The sequence below is a fragment of the Poromitra crassiceps genome (assembly GCF_964638095.1).
Source record: "Poromitra crassiceps genome assembly, chromosome: 20".
Taxonomy (NCBI): domain Eukaryota; kingdom Metazoa; phylum Chordata; class Actinopteri; order Beryciformes; family Melamphaidae; genus Poromitra; species Poromitra crassiceps.
In genome coordinates this window covers 9,048,908-9,075,079 of record NC_139637.1, presented here as the reverse complement: position 1 = coordinate 9,075,079, position 26,172 = coordinate 9,048,908, and the positions used below count along the sequence as shown (strand labels likewise).

Genomic DNA, 26,172 nt, shown 5'->3' with positions numbered 1-26,172 from the left:
CATGCATAACTTGATGTCTTCAATATGAAATGCAATATACAGAAAAAACGATTTTCAAATTTCTTGTTCATGGCTAATTCTTCCCCAGGTTGAGTGGCTGTAAGCTGTCAAAGAGAAGCTGTGAAGCTCTGGCCTCAGTTCTCAGCTCCCAGTCCTCTAGTCTGCGAGAGCTGGACCTGAGTAACAACGACTTGCAAGATCCAGGTGTGAAGCTGCTCTCTGCTGGACTGGGGAGTCCACACTGTAGACTGGAGAGTCTCAGGTCAGTATCCCTTAAGCCCATGGTACACCAATCAAACCTTCTCCGACAAACACAGATGTTTGTTTGATGCCCCGTTGCTGGCTGTCGTTGTTTGGAATTGTTTGGAGATGTTTGGTCAGATTCAACATGTTCAATCCTTTATAGAGGTCTTCACAGGTCTACTCGGGTATTACACATGATGATAGAATAGATAGTGATAGAATCAGACCCGACCCGGACCCTAATTGATCATAATAAATATGGACCCGGACCCGTACGGGTCTCGGGTCGGGTCCCAGGTCCTAGGATCCGAGTACCCCGTGAAGACCTCTATAGACGAGTTTCCTGGGCGGCGCCATAGCAGCCTTTCGTGTCCCCGGCTTCCGTTTAAGTCCACATTGCGTCCACAGCAGCGAGCACATCAGAAGGCAGCAGCCGAAATATCCAAACTTTTTTACAACGATCGACAACATCAGCTACACTAACGTTAGCAGACGTTATTAACAATGGGTTATTCTGGAACACATTGTGCAGTGCGTGGCTGTCACAAAACATAGTGCGCATTTCCATCCACTGCTATTTTGCGAATTATAGAGCTGACAATCACCTCGTGTTTGAGGCTGTCTGAGCTGCTGATCAGCTGCTAGACCCGATATACAGCTCTGTTAAACACATCTAACGTTATTAATTTAAAGTTTCTTGATGATCTACAAGTAGACAAAGGTACCATAACGCCATTTCTGGATTACCAGGTGCGACTCGGCAAACTAACGTTATAATCCCAACCCGATCTCCCAATTTTTTTTTTAAATAGCAACGTTGCTATGTTACAATTTCGTCTCCGAAATTGTAAAATGGTAATCCACGGAGCAGATAGTAAGTGAATACAATTTCATTCAAGTCTAGAAGTGAGTCGCCTTAAAGTTAATATCCCAGTCTTCTTCTGTTTACCACGGCGGGTATTGTGCTGCGTGTACCATGATTTACCGTGTGTAGCCCTATTGTGTGGAGGCTACACACGGCATGTCATGTTTTGCAGTGATCAAGGCAAACTGGGTTGTTTTTGAATGGAGAGACACCTAACGGTAATCTGGCTGACTGTGAGAGAGGAGAGGACAGTAAACTAACGTTAGTCTGACTGACTGTGACAGAGGAGAGGACTGTAACCTAACGTTAGTCTGACTGACTGTGACAGAGGAGAGGACAGTAACCTAACGTTAGTCTGACTGACTGTGAGAGAGGAGAGGACTGTAACCTAACGTTAGTCTGACTGTGAGAGAGGAGAGTACTGTCACTGTAACCTAACATTAGTCTGACTGACTGTGACAGAGGAGAGGACTGTAACCTAACGTTAGTCTGACTGACTGACAGAGGAGAGGACTGTAGCCTAACGTTAGTCTGACTGACTGCGACAGAGGAGAGGACTGTAACCTAACGTAGTCTGGCTGACGCTTCGGAGCTTTTGAGATAGTTCATCGCGTTGCCGTCCACCGCCATTGATTCCTCAAAATACGCTATAACCCTGCCTGTAGTTACGTTCGGCCATTTACACATATTATCTTCCAATGTGTCCACTGTCAACGGGTGTGGGATAGACACTCTTTCGTTAGATAGGAGACTCAGAGAATGATCCCAAGTTTGCATTTTTTCGGCGGTCGCTATGGCTACTACGGTAGTACGTTACGCTTCTCCGTATTTACAAACACCGGAAGCGACAGACACGATCGCGGCCGAGTCCGGAAGCAAACCGGAAGTGCCCAGGAAACTCGTCTATAAAGGTTTGAACACGTTGATCAGCGCTGATCATATGAACGTATGAAAACACACAGCGTGCGCTGCACGTGAGGCTTTGTTGTCACAAACTGCATGTAAATCCATAGCGAGAAGAACTAGCAAGAGGGTTCCCTCTGCAACACAAATTACCTCCTCATTTGCCTGAGGCGCATTTGTGCGCATGCGCACACATACTTCACACATACTTACTAATTTACTTTGAAAATGACTGTTTCCCGTAACTTGTGAGTGATTTATATTCAGTGTTGGGCAAGTTACTGTGGAAAAGTAATTAGTTACTGATTACTGATTACTCCTTAAAAAAGTAATAAAAGTTACTTTACTTATTACTTTTTCAAAAGGTAATTAGTTACATTAGTAGTTACTCTCTTCTCTTTTTTTCCCCCCAAACACCTTACACTTAAGTGTACACTTACCCAAAGTGGATCATTTAATCTAGTGAACTGTTACACCCATAGCTCCTGTTGTTAGCTGTCCAGATGTCGGCTGTAGTGGAAACAAAGTCTACCTCACCCAGCATCGCCTTCAACTTAGCCTCCATCTCTGCATATTCTCTCTCGAAGTAGCCAGCAAACGTCTTCCTCTGTGCCAGCTTGACATTGTTCTTCGTGGGTATTTTCTCTATGAGTGCGGGCGAGTCAACTGTGGAAATAGGTAGCATCTCCTCCATGATATACCCAGCATGAGTTGGTGAGCTGATATGTCTTATGTTGTTTTCGGTTTAGTCCCCATCCCCCCAACCCCCCTCCCTATGCCCCCCTCACTATAGTTTTTGTCTGTGAGTTGTTACTTTCTTTTAATTTAAAATCCATTAAATATATTGTAAAAAAAAAAAGATATACCCAGCAATGAGCTTCTAAAGTCCTTCTCCACTTACGGCTGGTTTTCCTCAGCTGAAATCCAGTTTTTGTGGTTTTTCTGGAGGAGTATCACTGCCACTGGCAGTAGAGGCTGCCAGTGGATTTTTCGGGGATTTTTTCAACCAGTTTCACAGTGCTGTGCTGCCCTTTAAGATGCTTCATCAAGTTAGACGTAGTATTTTTTGCAGTTGAAAACGTTTTGCTGCTCGCACATAGTTTACAACGGACAGTCATCTTCTTTGCATCTTTGACCAAGACAAACTCAAAATAATGGCATGAATACCTCCAACTTCTGAACGAGTATTTCTCTTCTCCTTCAGCCAGTTTGTTTTGAAATAGTCGGCGTCCCGTGTTGTGCACAACCACGCTCTGACGTATGTGTGCGCGTCTGCGTGACAGGTCTACCTGAGATCGTGAGGATTACTTTTTCTTTTCTTCTCTTTTTACATAGAAAACACTGCATTCTGGCCCGGCAATGATCTAACGCAGTAACGCAGCCTTTCTTGGATTAATAACTGTAATATAATTACTGTTTTGGAAATTGTAACGCCTTATATTACTTTGTTACTGAAAAAGTAAGTAATTACAGTAACACGCCCAACCAGGGTGCAAACTACGGGGGAGCTGGGGGGGCTTTGGCTCCCCTTAAAGAAATAGTAGACCCCCTGAAAACATGACTTGTGAAATTTGGGGGGGTCTCGAAATTATTGACTAATATATATTATTACCCCATGTATTTTCTATTTCTTTTTCTGTACCTTCATAGTGAATAATGCGTAAAATTACGCTATTTTAATCGTATGATTCAGAGTGTGCTCAATCACTGTCAAATTCACTGTAAGCCCCTATACCGACATGCATGTTATTCTTATCATCACCACATCGAAGCGTGGCGGCGCAGGTGCAAATCAAACGTCACTCACGCGGGCAGGTCAGATTTAAAACAACAGCAAGATGTCAAAAAGAAAACAAGGCAGTTTGACAAACTTTACATTCACGAAGAAATGGAAGCAGCCGTCAGTTGAACAGCAACAAGTCGCTTCTACTTCAAACGCAGATGTGGAAAAAGTGAAGACGACGTGAAGCTGGAATAGGCTACCTCCGAGTCCTCCCGCATATGGAGGACTGTTTGGGAGATGGAATGCGTCAGGAACTTCACAGTGAGTGGGACATGTGCGTTATGGAGTGCATAAAAGTGTTGGGCAGAGATATCATGTTCTTGTGGATGCAGTGTATATGGAGAGCAGTGCGCCTGTTTCGCCTTTCTGTGCTCACCCTCCCTCCCTCTCTGTGTGCGCAGCGCGCTTTTCTCTCTTGGAGAGAAAAGTGGAACATGACAAGAGCTGTATCCGTGTCTTTGAGCGTGCTGATAAACTATAGAATAGAGATCTTACTGTGATTTTTGTTTTTTAGCGTGGCATGTGGCGTGGAGGATGGTCTGGTCATTGGGCTACCCGGCTACTGCTTATGTGATACTGTAGCCTGAATCAGACTGTGAACGTTGAAGGGAGGCAGTCCTTTCTGAGGCACGCGCAAGCAGCTGTCCGCACCGGGTCGCGCGCACGTCCGGTTGCACCCCCCCCCCCCCCCCCCCCCGGTGAAAAAGTCGGCTCCCCCGAAAGCCACAGTATAGTTCGCACACTGCGCCCAACACTGTTTATAGTTCATCGTGTGGTGAGTACACAAGTCACAACATGTACATGTGAGTGTTTCTGGCGCTGTTTGAATTTGTATTTTGGGTGACTGAACGGCGATACCATAAGCCGCTTTCAGACATGCCTTGGAATTCGGGAGTTATCTAGAGGGCATCCGGATGGTGGTGTATGTATGTATGAACACATTTTGGTGAGCTATGCGAGCTCCCGTGACCCTCCTACTATCTGGAGGTGAGACAACCTCGAGCCCTTGTATCAGGGATGGATTGTCCCCCCCCCCAAGAGCTCCGTGAAGTAGCCAGCTCAGTGAGTGCATGAGGAGAGGGAGGGAGACAGAAAGCCAGCGTGGCAGATTATTATTATATGTGAATGAGCGAGCAAAAAAAACATGCCGTTTCAGTTTTTCCAAATGAAGCTCAAACCTGCTCCGTGTGTGTCAGCCAACAGGCTACATGTTGCTGGATTGAAATGCTCATGGCTTTGATCTTATTTCATTTCTGCATAGCTTCGCACAGCACACACATTTAATGAGCATTTTTGGGCGCGAGGGTCGTCCTGCTTCCCAGTATTGGACATCGCTAGGTAGGGTATCTGGCTCTGGTTGCGTTCATGCCTTTGATTTAATGTTTACACAGCATTTGTGAAGATTCACGTGCAGAACCGCAAATTCCAAGTAGCGTCAAGTCAGGCAGTATAAACGGAAACTTCAGGGTATAACCTTCGCAATAATGGCAATTAAATGAAGTAAATGCACGTGTAATGTTTTTTTGTGTGTGTTATCCGAAAGATACAGAACAGAGATAAACTGGAAGAATATCTGCTCCCTTCGAAAAGTAAATTTTAACCCGTAGTGAGTCGACCGTTCTGATTTCTTGTTACTAAGCAATACAACATTGATTTTATTTTGAAGGTAAAAACGTCTAGCTTCCTGTATTCTGTATAATTCTAGTAGGATTGACGCATTTTAGGACTGAACATAGCAAAGACCTGTTTTATTTTTAGCGCTTGAGACTCGAGGAAATCGATGCATCTGGGCGTGAGTTGTAGGGTTGTTTAATTAATTACTAACGTTATGCGCAAACGATTATATGCCGTGAACGTTAGCAGTTATCGCCCATTATCTATTTGTAGCAACTTGTTTTCAGACTCTGCATGTCATGATAGTTTGTTGAATGTCAATGCGATTCACTTAAAGCAGCTACGAGCAAGATTTTCAATTGTTATTAAACAGTCTGAATGTAATATTGATGCATCACATCTTACCTATAATAGTAGCTGAGACCAAAGCCGTGTGAATCGGAGATTGCTCTCTTGATGATTCTGGAGTCTGTGTTCTGTCTTCCGGCGGGCCAGATAGACCAGGAAGTGAAATGAAACGTTTTACGGCAGCTGCCTGCCTTCAACCGTTTCGCTCTGCCTAGCAACATACCATAAACAAGGAGGACGTCATGCTCGCTACATCCAGGGGCTTGCTACTCTCGCGAACATCTCTCGTTATATTCTAACAGTTTTTTTTTGGAAGTTATTTTGTTATTTTGTGGTTATGGCCGAAGTGGCTGCCGCAAACCATTTCATTTCACTTCCTGATCTGCCCCGGCCGCAGACAGACTAATCATGAAGACAACACTGGCCGATTCACTCGGTGTTCAAGCGAGACTACTCTGCGTTGGTCTCGTCTACTATTAGAGGTAAGATGTGAGGCATCGATATTAAAATTAGACTGTTTAATAACAATCGAAAACCTTGCTCGTAGCTGCTTTAAGGCTATGCTCAGACAGTGAAGTACAGCTGTGTGGTCAGTTTTCACAACTCCCCATTGTGTGGTCATGTCCAAATTCCCCCCACCCCCGCCCCCTCTCTACTTTACACCCTACTTTACATGCTCCACATGTATGAAAGCAACATGCCTCATGTCTGAAAGGTTACACTTCACATATCCCCCGGGTCAGGCTCAGGGCAAGGGAATTGGAGGAATAACACTCCAACCTGACAGGAGGAACTAAATACAATACCAGCAACAATTGTGCAGCCTACACATTTGAGGCCATAGAGACCTCCCAGGAAGCTACAGGATGAGGAACCAAATAAATTTAACTGAGCAAAATATCTCAATAACAAAAAACAATGTCTGACTCAGAGAAATGGAGAGAAATCAATATCATCATTTGCTTTTAGGGTTACAATCCAAAAAGTTTCTCTTTGGAGGAGATGTTTGAGTCTATCCCCTCCTCTGGCAGATTTGGGGATGACTTCTATTGCCATGAAATGCCATGCATTCAGTGTTGGGCCTCTACCCTGATGAAGGCTCTCTGTAGCTGAACGCGTTGGTCTTTTTAATTGTGTAAGATTTAGCCATGCCACAATAAAGGCTTTTTAACTGTTCTACCGGAAACAGAGTGGCCTTGGATTCTTCAAGTTTTTTCTGTACTCTACTAAATGTTTTGACTTTTACAAGGATCCAACTTGAACTTTTTCTCATGCTTCTCTCCACCCTCACCAAAGAGCACCTGTTTCAGTGATTTTACTAAGGACCCACGCAGCGCTTCCTCATCCCTTCTGTTAAATAAAGTTTGACTGAGCTCCAGCTAAATTGTCAAGTATTGCAGCCTGCTTGCCACCCAGGCACTTACTATATGTACAAGAGAAAAGCCAGCACTCCAAATGTCTTTTTGTTGATTTATTTCCTTCTGTACCTGGGCAGCAGCAACGAACGTTTCAGTCAAAGACCTTCCTCAACGTCCTCAGCGTTCCTGAGGACGTTGAGGAAGGTCTTTGACTGAAACGTTCGTTGCTGCTGCCCAGGTACAGAAGGAAATAAATCAACAAAAAGACATTTGGAGTGCTGGCTTTTCTCTTGTTCATATCTCGTGCTTGCCTTGCACCCAGTGAGTTTTTAAATATTTTCGAGTGTGCTTGCAACCTGACTTTCTACTTACTATATGTAGCCTACTTAATTTATATGATATAAATGTAACCAAACAGGTCGGCTGTGTGCACACAGGATAAGTAGGTTAATTTTCTTTTGGAGAGAGATCCTTTATTGATTTGTTTGGGAAGAGGGTTTACTCTGAACACATTTGAGAACTGAACTGAATTGAAGAAACTGAATTTCTACCTTTTGCTGTACAGTACCTCCAATACACTGGATATTGGGTTTGCATTCTCACTCTGATTATGTAAGGGTTAATGCACGACGAGGTGTCCATTATCAGAAATTATTGGACGACATGGAGGCGTAAACCGTCCGAGGCGAAGCCGCGAAGTCCAATAATTTCTGATAATGGACACCTTGAAGTGCATTAACCCGCTTATACCATGGTCACTTGCCAAAGAAACAAAACAAGACCATTCATTTATATTTCCATGCATTTTGCAATCAAAATCTAGTTTTCATAACCTTGAATATGAGTTGAGAACTGGCGAGACAAAATAGTCCCCTCGGCTGCTCAAGATTAGGCTATCATTGGATAAAATGGCCGCTTAGTGCCTGCACCTGGCACAATTCTAGAGTCAAGCTAACTTTGACCGACTAATGTTTTTTCTAAACTTATAAAAGTGCCATATTAAGCGTTAACGGTCGTATAGAGCTCAAACGGCTCTGTCGTGGTCGTAATCCTGCCGCATTGATATGAACGGTGAACAGACCATTTAGCTAGGTGTACATTATCACTGTACATTATCACAAATTAATGGACACCTTGCAGCCAATCAGAATCGAGTATTCACCCAGACCATGGTATAATGCTTGTTAACATTCTGCTTGGTGGTTCAAAAAGTGGCCCCTGGGCAAAGCCAGTTGAGTATCCCTGCTTTAGCCCATAGCACACCAATCAAACATTCCCAAACAACTGCCAGCATTGTTGTTGTTCTTTAACCTGATCAACAGATGGCCATTTACCTCCTGCTTTACATACTGATTACTATCAGCAGACAAACACCTGTGGGTGATTTTCTCTGTCCATGTATTTTTAAACCAGGTGTGATACCAACATTTAGCCCTTCATAGCCCCTCTGAATGACTTTCCATGAGGGCATTTCATTCTTTCCTCTCTGTGCTGCCTCAGTTTTTGAAACCTGAAAACGCAGAAATAACTTATAATATTCTGTCAGACAGTGAGTAGGGAACTCTCAAACTGCAGCACATAACCACAGAGCTGACCAGCCAACTGTATGAGGTAGTAACCGTTTTGCTAGAATTTGACGGCATTAGCACAACTAATTTCACAGTAGGCTACCAATCAAATCTGACATGGATTCATTTGTGTGTGTGTGTGTGTGTGTGTGTGTGTGTGTGCGCGTGTGCGTGCGCAGTTTGTCAGGCTGTCTGCTTACAGAGGAAGGTTGTGCTTCTCTGGCCTCAGCTCTGAGCTCCAACCCCTCCCATCTGAGAGAGCTGGACCTGAGCTACAATCATCCAGGAGGCCCAGGAGTGGAGCTGATCTCTGCTGGACTGGAGGATCCACACTGGAGACTGGACTCTCTCAGGTATATATTTAAAAAGCATCACCCTCCCCTATTTCCTCCAGTGACCCCTTCCATAAATAATGAACGGCCCCTATTATATGGAAAACCCTTCATAGGGAAGGTTTTGTTTCTGTCCTCAAATAGAATACTCTGGTCTGACTTTGTTTGCCCCACAGTGTGGACCATGGTGGAGTCCAGTGGTTGAAACCAGGAGTGAGGAAGTGTAAGTGTTTATCTCCTTAATAAATGCTCGACCGTCTGTCTGTATGTTCTCTGTTTATCACACATCTCGAGAGCCGTTCGTCCGATCGACTTCAAACTTGCCGAGTGTGTTTCTGAGACACTGAGAAAATGCAGTGTTGAATAGTGCAAATTAGACACGTGACATGTTCAATATTAATACTTTTAGACAAGATTTTTACTATAAGCACCGCCCCACTGGGATGCGCTGGCGAGCAACCAGCGAGCCGGAAGCTGTGTGGCGCTGGCGGAGCTTAACACATTCACTGCCAACAGTTTTTTTTTACTGTAGGTAGCTTCTGCCAAGGTTTTTTTTGAGGATTCTGGCTCATCTTTCAAGAGCCGAGGATTATTTTCTGCTAGGACTTTGTGAACACAAAATATCTCAAAATAACTAATAGAATGTGTGCTTTCTCTGTCTAAAAGAGTTAGTTTGTAGAGTTAGTAGTTATGTAGGCATTAGCAGTTGAATACAGCATGGTTTCAGAGATTTTCAGAGAGTTTTGAGATAAATGGATTTTTAGAACCACCTCACGTGCCTGTGATTATGGGTGCCCTTGGGCTAGTGTGTATACTGTATTGTGTTTGTGTGTGTGTGTGTGTGTGTGTGTGTGTGTGTGTGTGTGTGTGTGTGTGTGTGTGTGCGTGCGTGCGTGCATGCGTGCGTACACTTATTCCACAGTAAGCATAAGCTAAGAGAGAGAGAGAGAGAAAGAAAGAGAGAGAGAGAGAGAGAGAGACTAAACTACCGTAATAGTTTAGTCCAATATAACAGCACCCCCCCCCACCCCCCTCTCCTGCAAACTCCTCCCCTCTGTGTGTGTTTCTCCGTTGTTTTGCAGCGGCTGTGTCACAAGCGAGTTTCTGCTGCCTGTCTGCGGCCTGGCGGCCCCTCGTCGGGCGAGCCTGGATGGGGCTCGTTCGTTTCTTGGGGTTTCGGTTGAGAGCTGGGATGAAGCTTTGTGCGATTCGCTTTATGCTGCGTGTTTCAAAGTGTGTTGCACCCAGTCTATTTTTGGAACCCCCCACCGTTGTGCGCCACCGTTGTGCGCCAGCGCGAAAGCGTTTTCGCCAAACCATTCTACAGTATGAGGATGGTTTCCTCACGCTTTTCCCTGCAGTTTTGGCTCGGCTTTCTCTAGTCTGGAGAGCACTGTCGCCACTTAGTGGGTCGGTGGAATGGGTTGTACACGTTCGGTGGCTCCCATATTTTTATAGGAGATGTAAAAGGGTTTGATCCACGTCCCACCGTCAAAAATAAATAAAAAAATTTACGAGATAACTCGTCCACGGCAGTCAACCGCTGGATTTTTTTGGACGAGATAACTCGTCGACGGCAGTGAACGTGTTAATAATATATGTGAAATTTGTGGACCTATAGGAGGTAAATCTGTGCATGGATTTTATTTTCTCCAGCGGATATCTTAAGGCTGCAACACACCACCAAAACTTCAAAAGACAAAGAATGCCGACTGTTGCATCACCTCACGTCTCCTGTGTCGCGGCCAAAAATGTGCACTTGAACACACTGCAAAGACAACAGTCAACTAGTATAGCACGTACGTTACTGTGACTGCATGAGATCATAGTCAAGTCAAGTTTATTTGTATAGCCCTAATTCACAAGCATGTCTCAGAGGACTTCACAGAAAATATGTCTAGCTAATTCTAGCTGACACAACAGTAGCAATTACAGTAGTAAGGAAAACACATTGAACAATCATATGATAGAGAAATATAGAAAATATAGAAATATAGAATAGAAAGGGTGCCATGCTTTAGGGTAGAATGGGTGCTATGCTTTAGAATAGTGGGGGAGGAGAGATCAGGAGAGGGAGGAGGTGGGGAGTGTGCAGGGGAGGGAGAGCAGGGGGAATGTGAGAGGAGAGAGCAGGAAAGTGATGAGGTCAATTTCCCACATGAATGTGAAACGTGGGGGAGGAGAGAGCAGCGAAGGGGAGGAGAGAGCAGGGAAGGGGAGGAGAGAGCAGGGAAGGGAGAAAGAGGAGAGAGCAGAAGAGGGGAGGAGGGAGGGAGAGCGGGGGATGTGGGGGAGGAGAGAGCAGGGAAAGGGAGAAGGTGGGGAGGGAATGGGAAATGTGGGGGAGGAGAGAGCAGGGAAGGAGAGGTGTGGAAGGAGCAGGGGAAGGGGGAAAGATAATGGGTGCCATGGTATAGAATAGAATGGGTGCCATGCTTTAGAATAGTGGGGGAGGATAGTTCAGGAAAGGGAGGAGGTGGGGAGGGAGAGCAGGGGGAGTATGAGAGAGAGTATGAGGAGAGAACAGGGAAAGGAGGGGATGCCATGCTTTAGAGTAGAATGAGTGGTATGCTTTAAAGCCTAGTTCCTCATTGCGCGGCTCGCGAGACGCTGGCGGCTCTCGAAGCTTTAGTTGGCGGCTCTAAGAAATTGCAATTTATTTATTTATTTTGTTCCCCCCCCCCCCCCCCCCCCCCTGCTCTCCCCAAAATTTCAATAAACCTTTATGGCATATTATTACAATACAACAATACTGGTGTTGACAGTAATAGAAGGTGCCAAATCATTCAAAACAATAAACATTTTGCTTTTAGGAGTATTGTGCCAGCGACAAAACGGTGGAACTAAGTTTGGCAGCTAATAATTTCCTGCCTATACTGCTGGGACAACTGATACTATACTACAAAATCAAGTCTAGATTTATACTGATACTGCTGGCTTGAGACAGCCCGCTCAGCAGTTCAGGACTAAGTTTATTCAGCGGATATTAGATATTCTGTCCATACTACTAGGATGACTAATACTATACTGCTAATTCAGGTCTAGGTCTAGGTCTAAGTTTAGACTGATACTGCTGGCTTGAGATAGCCCGCTCAGCAGTTCAGGACTAAGTTTATTCACCAGCTATTAGATTTTCTATCTAAGCTCCTGGGTCGACTGATGCCATATTATTAAATTAGGTCTAAGTCTAAGTTTATACTGATATTGCTGGCTTGAGACAGCCCGCTCAGCAATTCAGGATTATATATACTCAACAGCTAATAAATGTTTCCAGAGAATGACACCATCAAACACAACCATATGATTGGGAAAATAAATGGTTTTTGAGTGTAGTTTTGAAGATTTCAATAGAGCCAGCTTCCCTAACTGACCGTAGGACTGTGCATATAAACCAGATACATGAAACAAAGCAGTGTTTACCAATATCTGATCAAAAATAGTTGCAAATGGCCCTGCTGTTGTCAGGCCTTGCCTGGTCTTTTGCTTGTGAAAGAAGAAAGGAAGAAGTAGATGCGTAAATATAAGGAGAAACTGCACTAAATGTGTCATGTCATACAGGCTCAAAGGGCTTTCCTGAAGCCCATGCTGTTGTGAAGATTTGGAGTGACATCACTGATGATATTACTCAGGCCCACCTACTTAGCCATCACCACTGAGTGACATTACTGATGATATTACTCAGGCCCACCTACTTAGCCATCACCACTGAGTGACATCATAGTTGTCATAACCAGCTTTTGTCCTATATCACTTGAAAGTTGCTCATTAAATAGACTCCTCTGACATAATAAACTTAACAACCTGATCTGTCAGAGGACCTATCGAGGACTGTTCTGCTTCTTTTACAACAGCGCCTCCAGTCATTATGTTGCAGTGGAACAAACTGTTAGGCTTTGCTTCTTATCAATGTAAGCTCTCTGGCACAAATGGTGATGAGTGTTGTTACAGCGTGTGCACGTGTACGTTTTCATAGAACATGCAACAGCATGAGTGGCATACCGTGCATGCGCTGTACAGCGGAAGCGCTGTGTTCAGTAAAACAAGGAAGTAACTCGGTGCGGATTTGATACGAAAATGATGTTTCACGTAACTATGGATTATTATTTCATCATGTGGTGAGTACCCGATGTCACATGTACATAGAGCTTTCTGGCGCTGTGTTTTGTTGACTTTGAATGGCGATACTGATACAGACTATTGCACCCAGAGGGCGCAGTTTCCCCAATAGCAAAACTTGGAGAAGTTGCTGAATGGGGCTTTAAAGTCGAGCTGAACCCAAAAATAACTTTTATTTTATTTTAGTTCAAATACCTGGGTATGCAATGCACCTATGTATGTCAAAAAAAATCACAAAAATCTAATTTCTTTAGTTGTTCACACTTTTTCACATCAAAAGTTCATTTTTCAAGATTTCATTCATAACCGTAAACTAAAGTTTGCTGAAGTCACATAGTACTATAACATTTCTACCCCATTTCATCCAATCATATCACGACATGGCAGCTGTCAATAGACCCTTTTCACGGGGGTCATTTTGTGTCGAAAAGGCAGAATAAACACAGGTGCAAGCAGAACACTAATGAGGGTTTCCAAATTCCAATCATGGAAGTTGGAAACCCTCATTAGTGTTTTGCTTGCACCTGTGTTTAACCTGCCTTTTCGGCACAAAATGGCCCCCGTGAGAAGGGTCTATCAAATCTTCATTTCAGCATAATTTTCTCTTCTAAATGAAGGAGAAAATGGCACCTAGTGCCTGTCATCTGGCAGAATTCCTATCCCATAAACTAACTACTAACTTGGCCATTTGTATGTTGAAATACACAATAAAGAAAACGGTTATGCCTAAGAATGCAAAGAAATGTAACTGGCTCGTTAAAACTCGCATTCCAGGAATATTGTATTTACCACAATAATGGCGTTAATGGCGCGTGCCTGAGAGCCTGGTTGTCAGGGGTCGCACCTCAGAGATTCCAGGCCGACGGGCTGCACTCTCCGCTCCGGCAGCTGGCTGCCTGCGGCTCGCTGAGCTCCACTCAGCCACTAAACCTCGCGTCACCAGGCTCTTCCCGAGGAGAGCGCCACAACATGCTGAATCCCACTCGATTTGGGGGTGGAACATGCCAGGATTGGCCAAAGCCCAATCCAGTCCCCATAATTGTCAAATAAAATCATCGACATGCTACTATGACCCGCCTCTCAACCTGTCATCTCAGACAAGTTATGTTTTCAGTCTGAAACGGACTCTGACCCACGCGCCACTTGGGCTCCGAACGGGTTTGGGTTTAAGCACCACAGACACACTGTCAACCCCTATAGGAATATTATAGATATTAACACCCTCAGATCACAGACACACTGTCAACCCCTATAGGAATATTATAGATATTAACACCCTCAGGTCACAGACACACTGTCAACCCCTATAGGAATATTATATGGATATTAACACCCTCAGGTCACAGACACACTGTCAACCCCTATATGAATATTATAGATATTAACACCCTCAGGTCACAGACACACTGTCAACCCCTATATGAATATTATAGATATTAACACCCTCAGGTCACAGACACACTGTCAACCCCTATAGGAATATTATATGGATATTAACACCCTCAGGTCACAGACACACTGTCAACCCCTATATGAATATTATAGATATTAACACCCTCAGGTCACAGACACACTGTCAACCCCTATATGAATATTATAGATATTAACACCCTCAGGTCACAGACACACTGTCAACCCCTATAGGAATATTATATGGATATTAACACCCTCAGGTCACAGACACACTGTCAACCCCTATAGGAATATTATAGGGATATTAACACCCTCAGGTCACAGACACACTGTCAACCCCTATAGGAATATTATAGATATTAACACCCTCAGGTCACAGACACACTGTCAACCCCTATAGGAATATTATAGGGATATTAACACCCTCAGGTCACAGACACACTGTCAACCCCTATAGGAATATTATATGGATATTAACACCCTCAGATCACAGACACACTGTCAACCCCTATATGAATATTATAGATATTAACACCCTCAGGTCACAGACACACTGTCAACCCCTATAGGAATATTATATGGATATTAACACCCTCAGGTCACAGACACACTGTCAACCCCTATAGGAATATTATAGGGATATTAACACCCTCAGGTCACAGACACACTGTCAACCCCTATAGGAATATTATAGATATTAACACCCTCAGGTCACAGACACACTGTCAACCCCTATAGGAATATTATAGATATTAACACCCTCAGGTCACAGACACACTGTCAACCCCTATAGGAATATTATAGGGATATTAACACCCTCAGGTCACAGACACACTGTCAACCCCTATAGGAATATTATAGGGATATTAACACCCTGGGGCCAGTTGCACCAACTGGTCTTACACTGGTCTTAAGCTAAGTTGGTCGTAACTTTACGACCTAACAGCTACGCCGGTTGCACCAAGACGGCTTAAGCCTTCTTTTCACTACGACCAGGCGTAACTCTTACGCCTGCTCAGGAGGAGGCGTAGAGCCTGCCTGTAACAGAGATCTCAGCGGAGACCTTTTTGAGTCCTTACCGTCATCGTCGTAACACAGCCAGTTCTCTGTCTTTGAAGCATGATGTTAGATTACAACGAACTAGTTGTGTGGCTTAGCCTTCCCAAATGTTGCTGTTAATTTTTTTGAATTTAATACATAGAATTGGGAACGTTACATTCAATTTCATTCAGACTGTCTGTCTGGCTCAATCGCCGCCATCTTTCCCCCGGAGCGAGGGAGGGTGGGAGGAGTGTAGTGTAGTGATGCACTTACAGTAGTGGCTGATAGAGCATAGTGGCACAGTGCGCTCCAAGCAGGTCGCGAGGCACATTTTTGCAACATCATCCAATCAGGGTGCATTCCCTGGCAATTCACATGGACGCGCATTGCTACGACCAGCATAGTTAAGACCAGACGTAAGCCGTGTTGGTGCAACAGGCGTAAATCCACTCTAAAGACTGGTCTTAACTAAGACCGACGTAGGAGTTACGACCAGGCATAGTTAAGACCACTTGGTGCAACCGGCCCCTGAGGTCTAAGGGTATTTTTTTGGCACTGAACGTCACCAAAGTGACATCGGGCGATGTCACTTTCGTGACACAAAACTAAATCAAATCGTGACTGACAGACACCACACGCCCGCCCATCCATCTAGGCAATTTTATTATAGGATATACAACATACTTGATTATCAGGCCGCTATGCGGCCTGATAATCTAGTTTGCTGGTATTATGCTGTGTGTGTGTGTGTTTGTGTGTGTGTGTGTGTGTGTGTGTGTGTGTGTGTGTGTGTGTGTGTGTGTGTGTAAGGTATCGGTAGGTGGCACTATGCCGAATTGCATGAAATCCGGCACTGAAATCCGTGAGGTCCCCTCAGCGCATTCCCCGAGTGTGAAGTCGATCCGCCGAATGGTTCTCGAGATAAACAAAATTTGTGTTGCCAGTAGGTGGCGCTATGCCAATTGCACAAAATTCAGCACTGCACTCTATCAGGTCCCCCTAAGCCACACAAAATACGGCCCACGCATGCGGTGTGGCCCACGATGGAATTGCATTTTTTTCTTTTTCTTTTTTCTTTTTGTTTTTACACTGCACCTGAACGCAACATACAAGATACCCGCTGAATAAGTGTCCAAATGTTCATGTCATTCTGGCCAATACTCTACTTCTGTTATAACATTTCATTTCTAGCGGGCCTGGGGCCAAATGGACTCAAAGAAAATCAAAACGACCCCCAAAAACTCAATAAAAGGCAGAATTATGTTAATAAATCTCATCTGCTACAGCCATTGCATTTGTATCACTTATATCAGGAGATTAACAAGAAATTACCAATCACAACGGGAGAGAGAGGGTTAAAAATAGGAAGACTCCCGTGAAAATCAGGAGTGTTGGCAGGTATGATCTCCAATGTGTGGCCCTTCACTTACTTGATGTAAGTCAGTATGGGCCTCAGGAAAAACATGTTGCCCACACCTGCCCCAAGCGATTTCCCCAAGTTTGAAGTTGATCGGACTAACGGTTATCGAGATAAAGCGCTTCCTGTGTTTGCCAGTAGGTGGTGCTATGCCGAATAGCATGAAACTTGACGTAAGGTGTGTGTGTGGGGGGGTGAGGTGTCTGTGTGTGTGTGTGTGTGTGTGGGGGGGGGGGGGGTGAGGTGTGTGTGTGGGGGGGTGAGCTGTCTGTGTGTGTGTGTGGGGGGGGGGGGTGAGGTGTCTGTGTGTGTGTGGGGGGGGGTGATGTGTGTGTGTGGGGTGAGGTGAGGTGTCTGTGTGTGTGGGGGGGGGGTGAGGTGTGTGTGTGTGGGGGGGTGAGCTGTCTGTGTGTGTGTGTGTGGGGGGGGGGTGATGTGTGTGTGTGCGGGGTGAGGTGTGTGTGTGGGGGGGGGGGTGAGGTGTGTGGGGGGGTGAGCTGTCTGTGTGTGTGTGTGTGTGTGTGGGGGGGGGTGATGTGTGTTTGTGTGTGGGGGGTGAGGTGATGTGTCTGTGTGTGTGGGGGGGGTGATGTGTGTGTGTGTGTGTGTGTGTGTGTGTGTGTGGGGTGAGGTGAGGTGTCTGTGTGTGTGGGGGGGTGAGGTGTCTGTCTATGTGTGTGTGGGGGGGGTGAGGTGTGTGTGGGGGGGTGAGGTGTCTGTGTGTGTGTGGGGGGGTGATTTGTGTGTGTGTGTGTGTGTGTGTGTGTGTGGGGTGAGGTGTCTGTGTGTGTGGGGGGGGGGGTGAGGTGTGTGTGTGTGTGTGTGTGGGGGGGGGGGTAGTGTATGTGGGGGGGGGGTGAGGTGTCGTCTGTGTGTGTGGGGGGGGGTGGTGTAAGGTGAGGTGTATGTGTGTGTGGGGGGGTGAGGTGTCTGTGTATGTGTGTGTGTGGGGGGGGTGAGGTGTGTGTGTGTGTGTGGGGGGGGGGGGGTAATGTGTGTGTGTGTTGGGGGGTGAGGTGTCTGTGTGGGGGGGGTGATGTGTGTGTGTGAGGTGTCTGTGTGTGTGTGTGTGGGGGGGGGGGGGGTAATGTGTGTGTGGGGGGGTGAGGTGTCTCTGTGTGTGGGGGGAGGGGGTGAGGTGTCTGTGTGTGTGTGGGGGGGGGTGAGGTGTCTGTGTGTGTGTGTGGGGGGGGGTGAGGTGTCTGTGTGTGTGTGTGGGGGGGGTGATGTGTGTGTGTGGGGTGAGGTGTCTGTGTGTGTGTGTGTGTGTGTGTGGGGGGGGGGGGGGTGAGGTGTCTGTGTGTGTGTGTCTGGGGGGTAACACACTGATGTGTGTGTGTGTGTGTGTGTCCTACTCTGGTATCAACATGAGAAAAGGCAGATTAAAGTAGAATTTGGACTTGAACATGTTTGACTATATAAATGATATCAATGGTGTTAAAAGCAGTGTTATGCTTTGACAGAGACATCAGAATAGCCTCCTTTGTTTCAGCAAAATAAAGTATTAAACAGTCAACTGCTGACATGGAAAGTCCCTCACAGCAGCTTGTGACATCTCTTCATTCAGTCCTGCTGTGAATGAAGATGATGGCTGATAGAATGTGTCACCATGAAAAGTGTTAAGAAATTAAAGGTCAAAGTGTTCATAAATCAACAGATAATAAACAGCTCTATTAGAATCAAAAGAGTTTCTGTATTGAGTCTTGTTCTCTCATCAGATGCCTGTGAACTCACACTGGATCCAAACACAGCAAACAGACACCTCCTCCTGTCTGAAGACAACAGAAAGGTGACGAGGGGAGAGAAGCAGCCATATCCTGATCATCCAGAGAGATTTGACATCCTGTTCCCTCAGCTGCTGTGTAGAGATGGTTTGACTGGTCGCTGTTATTGGGAGGTGGAGAGGGAAGGAGTGGTTTTTATAGGAGTGACTTACAGAGGAATCAGCAGGAGAGGAGGGGGTGATGACAGCTGGCTTGGAGGGAATGAAAAGTCCTGGAGTCTGTTCTGCTATGATGGTCGTTACACTGCCTATCACAATAACAGATCCACAGTCATACCTCTCCCCTCCTCTCTCTCTAACAGAGTCGCAGTGTATCTTGACTGTCCTGCTGGCTCTCTGTCCTTCTACAACGTTTCCTCTGACAAACTGATTCATCTCCACACGTTCAACTCCACCTTCACTGAACCTCTGTACCCTGGGTTCAATCTGTGGTCTGATGCCTCAGTGTCTCTGTGTTAGTTAGAGGAGTGAGAGAGAAACACTGTGACCAAACACAGCTGCTGACATGATGCTTCACTCTGTACAGGATCCAGGCCCGGTTCTACGGGGGTGCAAAAGCATGCATTGCACCCTTATTTTAATTGTCTGCATGCTCAGTTGAAAAGTAAAAAAAAAAAAAAAAATTTTTTTTTTTTTTTTTTTTAACTCATTGAATGCCAATGACGACAGCTGTCGTCAATTCAAATACTGACGTAGAGTGCCAAAGACGACGATTGTCGTCAATTGCGTTTTTTGACGGTGGGACGTGGATCAATCCCTGATACATCTCTGGTACAACTATTGTAGCTATTGGAGGTCTATAACCTATTTTACAGAACCCTTAGGTGGCGACAGTGCTCTCCACATAACAGAAAGGCAAGGAAAAAACAAAGAAGAAGTCGTTATGGAAACGGAAATCGCATCGCATCCGTATGCATCGATATGCTGAAGCACGTTACTGCAGCTGTGCCTGCAGCAGCCAATCTGCTCCCACAATTGAGCCGCTCCATGTCGGTTGCGACAGCACATCCGCACATCCACACCGTGGAGTTGTTATTATTCTCAACTGGAAGCATCGTTGCCGGTGACAAACACACGCGGAACGCTGTAAAAAAACTGGATGTTGCGCACCCTTCACTGTGCGCACAGCAAACTCAGCAGAGAGCCACCACAGACAGGAGGAGGAGTGTGCAGTTGAGGCGAGGCGAGGCGGGGCGGGGCGGGGGGGGGGGGGGGGGGGGGGGCACGCAGAGCAGCACGCAACACCCAGACAGACCCAGGCAGCAGGACAGGATTGACAAACGCAAGCCAGAATATCCGATGCCCACCAGCAGCAAATCAAGACCAGCAAGAAGCTGCAACCAGCAGCGCACGCAGGGGCCAGCGCTGCTGGTTGTAGCTAAAAATATTATTCTGCCAAACAAAATTCCCTGGCCTAAACTGTTTTATTGAAGGAAATTATTTTTGAGGTGTGACTACATTAGAAAAGATTAGCTTCAGAGTCAGTGATGTGCTTGAAATGTTTAATTTCACAAAAGGCCAATTATCTCAGCTTCTAGAAAAAAATTGCTGTTTTTGGATGAATCAAGCTATCTTCTCCGGCTCATAACTAAAGAACGGAAAATGGGATCAATAAACTTTTTTTTGCAGATGATAGAATAGAGTCTCATCGTTCTTTGTGCGTGTTCAGTGTTTACATAGTAATATCACACAATATTCTGTGGGCCTCGAGAAATCACTGAAAACGCTCTGAAACTCTGGCACTGGGAGCGTCCGTTCTCCAAAAGTGGCTGGCACTCAATGAGTTAATAAATGCTACAGCTGCACACTTACTGTTTAAACTTGAATTATCGTTGTTGTTTTTCTTTGTTCTTTGATGTGATTTTATGGCTTTTTGGCACCTATATATATGTAACCTTTTAAGGTTGAGATAATTGTATTATCATTATATGGTCCAAATATTTCAGTAAAGCACTTGAAACACTTGAAATATTCTTGCTTGGGTGGTATCATTCTACTTGAAATGATGGTCAAATGCATTATTTTTAGTAAAATAACATGTCAAATTTTTCGGGCGGCCGGCCTTTGGCCGGCCACCCGAATGGGCCCGGCCTTCGGCCGGGCATCTGCACCCCTTCCTATCTTGGATGCACCCTTAGTCATCTGGTTCTGGAACCGGCCCTGACAGGATCACACACACACACACACACACACACACACACACACACACACACACACACACACACACACACACACACACACACACACACACACACACACACACACACACACACACACACACACACACACACACAGTCTGTTGTTGATGATTGACAGGTTAAAATCTCTTTCTTTTGGACCTTTGTTATGTTTGTATTTTATTCATGTCACCAAACTAAACATCTCTCATGTTTCCAACAATTTAAGGTTAAATTCACATTGTTTGATCGTGTTGCTTTCAAACATTTGATTCTATACTTTATATATAACTTTGACTTAACATGTGATTACAATGTTCCTCAAATCAAATCATATCTTGTTGATATGAGGTCATGAAGAGATGAGTGTGTAGTGTGCATATAAGTATCAACATCTGCTATTAAACAAATCTGACCCATTCTGCTTATTTCACTATTATTTAATACAAAACGTGTGTGTGTGTGTGTGTGTGTGTGTGTGTGTGTGTGTGTGTGTGTGTGTGTGTGTGTGTGTGTGCGCGTGCGTCTCCGCGCGCTCGTCTGTGTATGTGTGTGTGCAGCTGTGGCTGAAATCATCCTGATTCATTTGCTGATTGTTGTGGTAAAAACTGTGAGTTTGATGATTTGAGGAGTCAAATGATTTCAGTTAACTTCCAACATGTTGCCACAGCACAGCAGAGCCTCTACACCTCATCTCTAACTGTTTCATATCAAGATTAGAGACACATTTACAACGTTTTGCAATGCGTCCATTCTTCTGTCTAGCGCTTGATATTCACGTGTGTGGTTGTTGATTGGTCAGAAGTGACCCACGTGGACACAACCCGCATTCTGATAGGCTGTTGACACCCCCCACCCCCGCAATATGGGCAAAAGTGGTTTGGTCCATCCACTCTGTTTTTTTCCACACTCGGCAGATTTAAACTGCAGCGCGCGACTCTCTATGGATGTGTGTGTGTGTGTGTGTGTGTGTGTGTGTGTGTGTGTGTGTGTGTGTGTGTGTGTGTGTGTGTGTGTGTGTGTGTGTGTGTGTGTGTGTGTGTGTGTGTGTGTGTGTGTGTGTGTGTGTGTGTGTGAGAGCTCTCTAGGGAGGGAGAAGTGAAGCTGTGGGGTCATGTGACAATAACAATGGGCGTGGTAAACTATACACAGTTGGAATCATAGTTTCCTGCATGTTGGTTTTGTATAAAGATCTAGTCAGTTGTTTCTCTGGACACATTGATGTACGTGTGTCTGTATTGTAGAGATAACAGAGAAACTGTCATCAAAACAGTCATTCTTCTACATCTATTTGTGTTCACTTCTTGGAAATTTAATTCATCAGTTTGCTTGGGACCACCTGGAACCTCCTCAAAGACCCCTGGTGGTCCCCCCGGACCTCACATTGAGAACCACTGCTCTGGATTAAATTAAATTAAAAGAGAAACCTTAATTAGGGAAACTAAAATAACAAAACATGACTACACAGTAAATGAGTAAATGTGTAGTTATGTGATGTCTGTCTGTCAGCATCACAGTCTCTCATCTTCTTCAACAGCTCTCTGGCTCCCTCTGCTGCTGACAACTGAGGAAACTTTATTTTTATTTCATATTTGATGTGCTCACATTCTGTTTTATTTCCCTGCTGAGTCCGAGCTGCAAAGGTCTAATTTTAACCGATAAATCTATAATTGATTATTTAGTTTGAAGACTTCACACTCAACACAAAGCAAGTCAGCAGACGAGGAATATGAAGAGTGTTGCTGTTAAAAGAGCTGCAAAGGTCTCATTTTAACCAATAAATCTATAATTGATTATTTAGTTTGAAGACTTCACACTCAACACAAAGCAAGTCAGCAGACGAGGAATATGAAGAGTGTTGCTGTTAAAGAGCACGTTCAGCAAAACTTCCCTGCATGATTCAAAGTGATCAAAACAATACAAAGTGCTGAGTGTTCAGTTTATAATTTAGTGCAAAAAGGCTGCACACAGTAGCAATGAAGTGCTACCACTGCATCAACTAATCAAGCTGCTTTCTGCCTTCCCTCAGTCATATCATGTCATGTCAAATATCATCTGAAGAAGTAACACATGGGCGTACACCGCATGCTTAGTGAGAAAGATGGTGTTTGGCAATAATATAAATACATTAATAATTATGTTTTATTTCTTTAGCACTTTGGCAGGTAGAGTTATGAAGTGTTTGACAGGGAATAAAACAAGTAAAAGCTAACAGGAATGAATTGAAAACAGATTAAAGAAGGATCAAATTGCAAAATGCAAGAGAGCACCAGGTAGAAACAAATTGTTTATCAAATATCAAATGAGTTGTGTGCATGGTTTGGCTCAAATTCATTTCAACCAGTGAAGTCAAGCTTCTGTCCATTGGTCAGTCATAGAGTCTTGATTCTCATTGATTTCTTTCAAGACAGCACGTATGAACCTTTTTCAAGATTTTGTTCTCAGTTTGTGGATTGAATCCAGCAGCTTAACTGGCTGAATAGAAAGTGAATTGACCCTTGACCCTGTGCCATGCTTCCAGGTTCAGCTCACCCTGACATCACTGTCTCCTGATTTCCCTCTAGATTAAGATGAAGCTCTGCCTCTTTTTTTAAACCAGGAGCTTTAGTGACTCAATAATAAGAGCTCTGTTTACACTCCTATGTTACAATGTTACAATTTACAGTGTTACAATGTTACAATTTACAGTGTTACAATTTACAGTGTTACAATGTTACAAGGTTATAAATTCACTTAGCAGACACTTTTACCCAAAGAGACGTACATCTGAGCTTTATACAACACAAGCAATGATCTAGTCAGAAGACAACAACATGAGAAAGTGCCATCATGAGGCCAAGCTTGAGTCTGAATGGACCCAGGTGTCACCAGGCAGCACAGAGTGCAGAGGATTTATTTATCATTCATGTCCCTCATTCATCACCATTCATGCTATTAACATTCATGTAACTATCATCCCTCTTTCATCCTTTCATCCTTCATGCTCATCAAGTGTGAAGGTGTTGGTTAAAGAGCTGCAGGGTCTGGAGTCTCTTCTTAAAGATAGAGAGCTAGGCCATGTTCAGACTAGGAGGCCAAATCTGATTTGTGAACTTTAGTGACCTATTAATGACTTTATCCAGATTGGTTTTATGAGTCTGGACGCTCCAAGTCTGATTTGTGTCACTTAATTGTCCCAAACCACATATGGAGGTAGTTTCCAATCTGCTGTGTCTTCAGTGCGGACGTGCAGATCCACCAAATCTGATTTGAACATCACTCGCAGACCTGAATGAGGGAGTTCAGGTAGGCAGGAGGGGGTGTAGACCTGAATGAGGGAGTTCAGGTAGGCAGGAGGGGGTGTAGTAGACCTGAATGAGGGAGTTCAGGTAGGCAGGAGGGGGTGTAGACCTGAATGAGGGAGTTCAGGTAGGCAGGAGGAGGTGTAGACCTGAATGAGGGAGTTCAGGTAGGCAGGGGGGGGGGTGTAGACCTGAATGAGGGAGTTCAGGTAGGCAGGAGGGGGTGTAGACCTGAATGAGGGAGTTCAGGTAGGCAGGAGGGGGTGTAGACTTGAATGAGGGAGTTCAGGTAGGCAGGAGGGGGTGTAGACCTGAATGAGAGAGTTCAGGTAGGCAGGAGGGGGTGTAGACCTGAATGAGGGAGTTCAGGTAGGCAGGAGGGGGTGTAGACCTGAATGAGGGAGTTCAGGTAGGCAGGAGGGGGTGTAGACCTGAATGAGGGAGTTCAGGTAGGCAGGAGGGGGTGTAGACCTGAATGAGGGAGTTCAGGTAGGCAGGAGGGGGTGTAGACCTGAATGAGGGAGTTCAGGTAGGCAGGCGCTGTTTTTGTTGCAGTTTTATAAGCGAGTGTCAAGTCTTTGAATTTGATACGGGCAGCAGCCACAAGGAGGCAGTGGAGGGACATGAGCAGTGGTGTGACATGTGTTCTTTTGGGCTGGTTGAAGATCGTTCTGGATCATCTGCAGAGGTTTGAAGGTTCATGAATGAATGAATGAATGAATGAATGAATGAATGAATGAATGAATGAATGAAAACTTTATTTAACAGATTGCAGAATGGGTACAATACAGTACGGTTCATTACACACAATTGTTAAGGGGATGCAGACCAGAGAAAGACGTTTGTCTTGTTTACATCAGGGTCCCCCATTTTCAATTCATTGTGACATTTATGACATACACAACATACATGACATCATGACATTTATGGCATAGGGCCCTAATACAATACCTACATGACATACAGGTATGTAGTACTGTTACATTTGTGACATATACGATATGCAAATATACAGTACTGTTACCCATAGATCCTACCAGAGAATATATACATATGATGGGGAGGGTTAGGGTTAGGGTTAGAGTTAGGGTTCATGCAGAGGCAGGCCTGTCAGTATTGCAGTAGTCAATGTGTGAGAACACAAGAGCCTGAACCAGGAGTTGTGCTGCGTGCTCAGACAGGTAGCCTACTGTTACTATAATAGTAACAACAATAATATAAACTATAATGTTAGCCTGTTATAATACAGAGATATGTAAACATTTCGGCCTTGCAAACAAATATGTAGCCTACATAGGCTAGGTGACAAAAGTTTAAAAGTTTAAAAATAGGATAAAAGGAGTTGAAGCTATCTGTACAGTAGGCTATGTGTCTATGTACAAGATGTGCAGAGGGCGGAGCCTAAGCTTTAGGGTGGTTACAGTAAGTGTCCCATTTATCCTTTTCCTGTGACAACCGCTCACAAACCTTGCTGCTGAGGAGATAGTCCATGGGCCAAACACCAAAATTTCACATATCGGTACCACTCAAGTGGGCAAATTCTAATCATGATTTTTGAACATGTATATATCCATAGATGATGTTTTAGTATGATAGCCTTTCCAGAATGGTAGCTTTCTCACGGTTATCAGCTCATGAAGTTAGCCAGCCCCTACAATAATTTGGATTCTAGGTGCTGATGCATATCCTATTCTAGGCTCTTTTTAGGACCTTTACTCATGTTTGATGAGAATATATTTGATATAATTTTAAAGGGTAGCTTCCTAGCTTTCATTTAAGCTCAGTTGTGTGTCTCTCTGACAAATACAGAGGTCACAGCAGCTCCTCAAACTGTCAGTGACATTCGTTTTTCCACAATTTTCGTCTAAACTATAGTTTTATTTCAGCACTGTGGCATCTAGGAACATCAGAGATACAAACAACAAACACT

General features: G+C 44.6%; 1 protein-coding gene across 1 annotated transcript in view; it reads left to right on the top strand.

The window, feature by feature from the left end:
- Window positions 1-19,405, top strand: part of LOC310794845 (NLR family CARD domain-containing protein 3-like) — a gene marked incomplete at its 5' end in the record, with an annotated part of 34,247 nt that extends 14,842 nt beyond the window's left edge. Inside the window, 4 exons of the mRNA XM_083656897.1 lie at window positions 89-262; window positions 8,862-9,035; window positions 9,191-9,237; window positions 18,720-19,405. Of these exons, the coding sequence (XP_083513023.1) occupies window positions 89-262; window positions 8,862-9,035; window positions 9,191-9,237; window positions 18,720-19,243 (919 nt within the window). The 3' untranslated portion in view covers window positions 19,244-19,405. The remainder of the gene's footprint in view (window positions 1-88; window positions 263-8,861; window positions 9,036-9,190; window positions 9,238-18,719) is intronic.
- Window positions 19,406-26,172: the final 6,767 nt, after the last annotated feature.